At 47.1% G+C, this 5,835-nt stretch overlaps 1 protein-coding gene across 1 annotated transcript; it reads right to left on the bottom strand.

The window, feature by feature from the left end:
* Positions 1-223: 223 nt before the first annotated feature.
* ESX1 (ESX homeobox 1) lies at positions 224-5,591 on the bottom strand. Its single transcript, XM_087426633.1, has 4 exons — positions 5,430-5,591; positions 4,921-5,242; positions 3,794-3,839; positions 224-725 (listed from the first exon to the last, which is right to left on the bottom strand). Exons 1-4 carry the CDS (start codon positions 5,509-5,511, stop codon positions 384-386), a joined length of 792 nt encoding a protein of 263 aa, XP_087282759.1. The 5' UTR covers positions 5,512-5,591; the 3' UTR covers positions 224-383.
* Between the last annotated feature and the right edge of the window lie 244 nt (positions 5,592-5,835).

The following is a 5,835-nucleotide window of genomic DNA, read 5'->3' as shown; positions in this document are numbered from 1 at the left end:
GGCAAGGAGGTGTGGAAGGAGAACGTGTGGTCAGCGTAAACCTCTATGGGCTCCTGGAGAACTCTGTGATGTGCATGGACTATTGATGGTGACTCAAGGCTCTTACCTTATGAAAGGAGGCCCCTTCGACATTCCGTTTGAATGGCATTCCCTTAGCAATTCCCATCCATACTCTACTTATCCCATTTGGCACCCAAAACCAATATATTTCTAATTTGCATCTTTATTGAAAATACAATGTGCCCTACAAAAACAATAGGCACTGATTTTGTTCATTTATTCAATTCATTTAACAGGTATTTGATGAATAACTCTTGATGTGCCGTGCACAATTCATATCTGGCAGAAAAATACTTTGGAAAAATTGTCACGAAGACCATACTTCAGAAAATGGGGCCTGCGTAAGGACCGTTGACAACAGGGGCCCATACCACACCTACAGGGGCCAGAGCAAAGGGAGGTGCAGCTGGTGGGAGTGGCACAGGCATCGCGGGTGGCCCGGGTGGCAGAGGCGGCTCGGGTACCATAGGTAGTGGGACTGGCCCAGGTGGCACTAGTTGCACTAGAGGAACCCATCTCCATGCAGGCTCTAGAACAGGGACTGCAGGATAGAGCCCATCAAGGACTACCCCCACAGGGGGACCCAAGGCGACGGGGGCCAGATTTCTTAACATCAGTGCCCTCTGGTCTCTTCTCCACTTGGCCCTTCTGTTCTGAAACCAAACCTTCAATCAGAGGGAAAAAAGGAATTGGTTTAGTATATTGAACAGTTAATGTCATAATAGAAAACGTGTAACATGCAACTCTGCCATTGAGATTTTAAACTGTAGCGGGAGAAGCTATTTTCTTATTGCTAAAATATCTTAGGAAAGTAAACAGCCACCTCCTCCCTCAGCGAACTCTTAGTAAGCCAAGCCTAGTCCAGACCTTGGCACATTCCTTTGTCTCTGTCCTCCCCATTTTTTAGTATTCCTTAATGTTTTTTTCCAGGTCTTGGATGCAGGTCTAACTGATGAATTGTACCATGTCCCTGCTGTTAATGCTCATGCCTGGTAACGGTAAAAAAAACATTAGAAAACGTTTAAATCAGCTGTCCAGTTGCCTCCATCCCCTTCTTATCAGGAATACTGTCACCCTGGTTGTGAGGGAGCTGAGTATGTATAAAGCCAGGCCCAATTAAAGTCATACTGAAGGAAACCACCCTCTATTTGAAAAGCCCATCTTCAGTCTGAAACAACTAATCCATAGGAGCATGTTGCACTTTTAGACAGATTTCCTTCAATGATGCTTAAGGGATCATTCTTTCTCTGAAACCTCATAAGAATTAAACGGTGTTATGTCAAGGCAGGCCTAATCATGGGGTCCCAGGTCCCAAGCTTGTCTTGCTGGGACATGAGAGTTGCTGAAGCCCTGGACACTGCCTTGATATTTTAGTCTTTAGTATTAAGAAAAGTTTAGCCTAACTGAATTCAAATTCACTAAACTTGAAATCCTTTCTCCAGATAAGAGATTGGGCACCCCATTGTCACCACCATCAATTTTGCATGCCCCAATCTGCCCTACCCTCCAAAACTTCCTGGGCTCGGGACAAGGTCAGCTCATTTGGCTCTAGCTACAGTGTCAGGATCCTGGACAGGAGCCGGTGTTACCCAGAGTGTGGGGTGCCCTAGGTCTGCAGCTCCACTCTTTAACCAGGAGACCCCAATCCCATCACTCATTCCTAAGGCAAGAAGGTCCAATCACATTTTTGGAAGATGTTCAACAACAATGTGGGGTAAGGGGGCACAAAAGAGGCTCCTCCCTAAGTGCTCGCCAACTGTTAACAAACAAAAAAGCTGTCAGACTTTATTGTCCTCTTAGTGTACTAGCTGATGGAGTTTACATTGTATTTAACCCTTTTGGAAGTTCCCAAACTACAAAGTTTAAGTGTGACAAAGGGCCTTTTCTTTCTCTCGTCTTAGGACTTGGGGTCCTTCTACTGTGTGAATATATAGTCTGAAGACAGCCAGTGTAAGAGAGCTCAGTTTGGAGGGATTCAAATGGACCTGTGGTCAAATCCCCCTAAACATAACCAAAGTCCACATCTGGCAAATTTTGCTATGGTCTGATTATAATAGGTCCATATTCCCAGTACATATTGGTTTCATAAAACAGGTCTATGATATTTGCAAAATGGAGGCGGGGGGAGCGTCTGTCTATTAAGTTTCTTGGGGAAATTCATGCTGTAGAGTTTGGAAATATATGAGAACATTGCTTTTTCCCCTATTTGTGTTTTCTGGCTCATTTTCCCTTCAGAAATCCATTGAGAGGACTATGTAAACCCAGGTAGGAGGAAAAGCAACTCAGCAAACCTTGTTTTTCTTCTCCTCTGAGTTTACCTTCCTGCTTGAGAAAGTGGAGGACCCGTCCGTCTTCTCTACCTGAGACCAGGCCTGAGCATTAAGATGCCAGCATTTGGTTGTCTGCTTTGTCGGGCTGCTTTTCTGCACACCACCCACAGATGTGCAGCACGTTTCCATCACTGCGCTCATGCATGCACTCTGGGGCAAAACTACTAAGCCATGTGAGATATATACATATGTATTTTTTGAGGGGGGGGGTAAATACTTATTTGATCTAACTGTGGTTTTCTATGACCTCAAACAGTCACTTTTTGATTCCATGACCTACAAACTAGTAATCAACACCTGAGTAAATGGAAAAGTATTATAAATTAACACAGGTAAGAACTTGGCCTGAAGTGAGCACACCCTCACAACCAATCAAATTCCAGAAAACCCACCTTTTCAAAATAATACTACCAAAAAGGAAAAAAGAATTATTAGATGTTAAAAACTCCTCAAGGGAATATTCACTGATGCATTTGGTAGTTTCATAAAGTTGACTTTGTGTGGCATCTGCAATGCATATATTTGACTGTATGTAATTCTTCTCTAACCTTTCACTCCTTCTTAGGTCAGTGGAACTTTATTAAAAATTGTTCTTTCTCTTTTTTGGTTTCATTTTTTAAGACAATTTTCCAAAGCTTGCAAACTTTTCCCCATTACCACCATAACGGCAATATTCTCAGGCTGACATCAAAGTCTTCCAAAAAATTAAAATTTAAGGTTGCCACTCTCTACACTGCTTTACAAAACACTTAACTACAAGAGGAGGACCCTTCACTTGGACTTTTAAGCTACCCATGTCTGTCTCAGTGTAACTAAACATACATCATACATTAGTTACTCATGCACTGTTTCTGTGTGTGAATTACTTCCTCACCGCAACGCCTAAATATTTATGAATTTATTCATTTAGGCAAGAGCCTGGTTTTAAATATTTCAAATAATTTAGTACAGTTGAACCTTCTTATAACCTAGCTCTTCAGTGAATTAATTTATACTTCCCAGGTGAGACTGAACTCCAACATGTTTCCACATAGAAGTATTCCTTTAGGGAGGAGCCTAACGTCCTTCCTAAAGGATACCAGCGTTAGAAGGAGGTGAATTTTATTTGTTGGAAAGAAAATATGTGTGTGTGTGTGTGTGTGTGTTTGTGTATGGAGGGGGAAGAGGTGTGTGTTCTATTTTTTCTCCCTTTAGGAAATCACATTTCCTCTGGTAATGAGCAATTTCCATAAGCTCGAGCTTACTTATTCCATTTTCCATCCGCAAAGCGCCCATTGCTCAAAACTTATTTGCTAAACATGGAAAAGACAACAAAACACACCAACTTGAGAATGTCCAGGACCAAACCTAACGCGTGTTGTAGAATGGCTGCCCTGCCAATTGCTCTTTTAAAATTTACCGACCTGCACTCTGCCCTCAGTCAAATTCAGCCGTCCTGCAATCTCCTCTCTGAGGGGAGAAAATTGCAGTTGTTCAGTATTTGAAGTTGTGCATAAAATGAAACATATTATGTACATTATTTCTATCCTCCCTCCCAGTGCAGTTTTTTTTTTTGTGAGGCTTGCTTTAGGGAGAGTTTTCCCATCGACAATTTATCTGTTAAATAAGATAGAAAAAAGGAATATAAGTGAAAGTTCCTGGTAGCGCGTCTGTTAGTTGAATATGACTCAATCAATTTTTCTGTTTGTGGAACAGCAGAGAACAATCCTGGAAAATCTTTTCATGGGAGGTGCCTCCGTGAAAGTAAATAAAACGCCAAAACACCTTTAAAGCGGTGTTTCCAACCAGAGTATGTCTGTTTATTGTAAAAGGGAGAGGTGAACTCTTAAGGAGAAAATCCAAACCACGCCGGCCAAGCGCTCAAGGGAAATTCTCTTTTGCTTTTTGGCGGGCGCAGGCTGTATACAGCGGGACCAGAAAGGGCGCCCCCAACCGATTTATTTTGGTCACCCGTTCCTTCCGGGCCAGAATAGTAGGCCTGCTCCTATGCTACGGGGATCTGGACCACAAGGGCTCCAGGTAACGCAAGGGAAGGGAAGCGGTTGCTGGCTTTTAAACGCTCAAAACTCGGCCACCTGAAAACCGTGCTGCACGTTGCAGGGCCGAGACTAGGGGGAGGCAAGTGAGGCGCTCACCTCGTGCACAAAATTTAAAGGGCGCGAAAAAGCTGCGTAATCACGATAAATATTTTAATGCAGTATTCAAAATATAAAAATTAATGCCAAAAACCCATGATGAACAAATTACCAAAATTTTAAATTAATTAACTTTAATTAATTTCAGTTAATTGTGGGATCAATCCGACCCTGCCTTCCTCGCTCACCCTAGTCCCACTCCTGTCTCACAGCTCCGCAAGCTCGAGGCTTTGCCCCAACCCCAGAGAGCAAGGGCGGACCCTGGCGCGCTTGAGCCCCCTAAGTGGCATTTGGCTCAGGAGAGGAGAGAAAGGGTCCTGAGAAAGGGCCTAAGGCGCCCCGGGATGAGCCCGAGCCGCCTGGAGAACTGGGCGCCTCCAGAGCAAGCGGCTTACCGAGTGAGCACGTCGGGGTACGGAGTGCGACGGAAAATGTCCTCCAGCTCCTGCAGCTGCAACTGGGTGAAGGCGGTGCGGCAGCGGCGCTGCTTCCTCTCGGCGATCTGCAGCCCCTCCGCGGCCGGGCGGGCCGGCTCCTCCTGCTGCTGCGGGGGCTCGAGGCCGCCGCCGCGGCCGCCCTCACGGTTTTCGTCGTCCAAGGGTCTTGGCCCTCTCGCGCCAAGGTTGTCTGCTGCTGCTGCTCCGTGCTCAGGCTCGGACAGCGTTTCCGCCTCATTTCGCCGCGTTACAACCACCGAGGTCACGGTAGGCTTCGCATCTGGGAAAGGAGGAAAGCCAAAGAGAGAGACCGGGGCGTTGGAGCCCACGGTGCCTGCTGGGGGGAGCGAGGGGCTGCCCTAGAAGAGTACCGCCGGCGACCGCGTGGCGTCCCGTCCACCCGCCCCTCCCAGGGAAACGTCCTCTCCTGGGTTTGCCGAAGCACCTGTCCCCGTCTAGGCACTGACCACGCAGTTCTTCCTCGTCCTCAGCGACTCCCAGGCTGCGGTAGCCGGCGTCATAGTGGCTGCCCCCGGGATGAGGCTCCATGCCCCGAGTGCTGTCGACGAGGCCTCGCGCTTCTCACACTCTGCGCTGCGGGGTCAGGGACGCAGCTGGGACCAGCGGCCCGATGGGGTGCTCTTCTGGCGCCGAGTCTGGGGCGCGCGCGCCTTATATAGAGGGTATGTTGCCCCCCACAGGTTCAAAGTGTACCCGCTCACGTCGGTTCGACGCCCTCTATTAGCGTTCACCTTACCTCTAGTCGGTGCGCCCTGATGCGGGCGCTTTCGCGGCCAGGGCGCATAAGTAAAATAGGGCGAGTGTGTGCGAGAGTAGTGCTAGTAGTGGACATGCTCGTGTGCGGAACAGTGA

Source organism: Ceratotherium simum, chromosome X (assembly GCF_057802395.1).
Source record: "Ceratotherium simum simum isolate JZ-2026a chromosome X, ASM5780239v1, whole genome shotgun sequence".
In the NCBI taxonomy this organism is placed as follows: domain Eukaryota; kingdom Metazoa; phylum Chordata; class Mammalia; order Perissodactyla; family Rhinocerotidae; genus Ceratotherium; species Ceratotherium simum.
The sequence above is the reverse complement of the archived record's forward strand: the minus strand, read 5'-3'. Positions and strand labels throughout refer to the sequence as shown.

Coding starts and splice junctions, on each gene's coding strand:
- ESX1 (XM_087426633.1), bottom strand. CDS start 5,511: ATGGAGCCTCATCCCGGGGGCAGCCACTATGACGCCGGCTACCGCAGC. Junction 5,243..5,429: donor GGACGAGGAAGAACTGCGTG/GTCAGTGCCTAG, acceptor CTCCTTTCCCAG/ATGCGAAGCCTACCGTGACC. Junction 3,840..4,920: donor TACCCCGACGTGCTCACTCG/GTAAGCCGCTTG, acceptor TTCTCCCCTCAG/AGAGGAGATTGCAGGACGGC.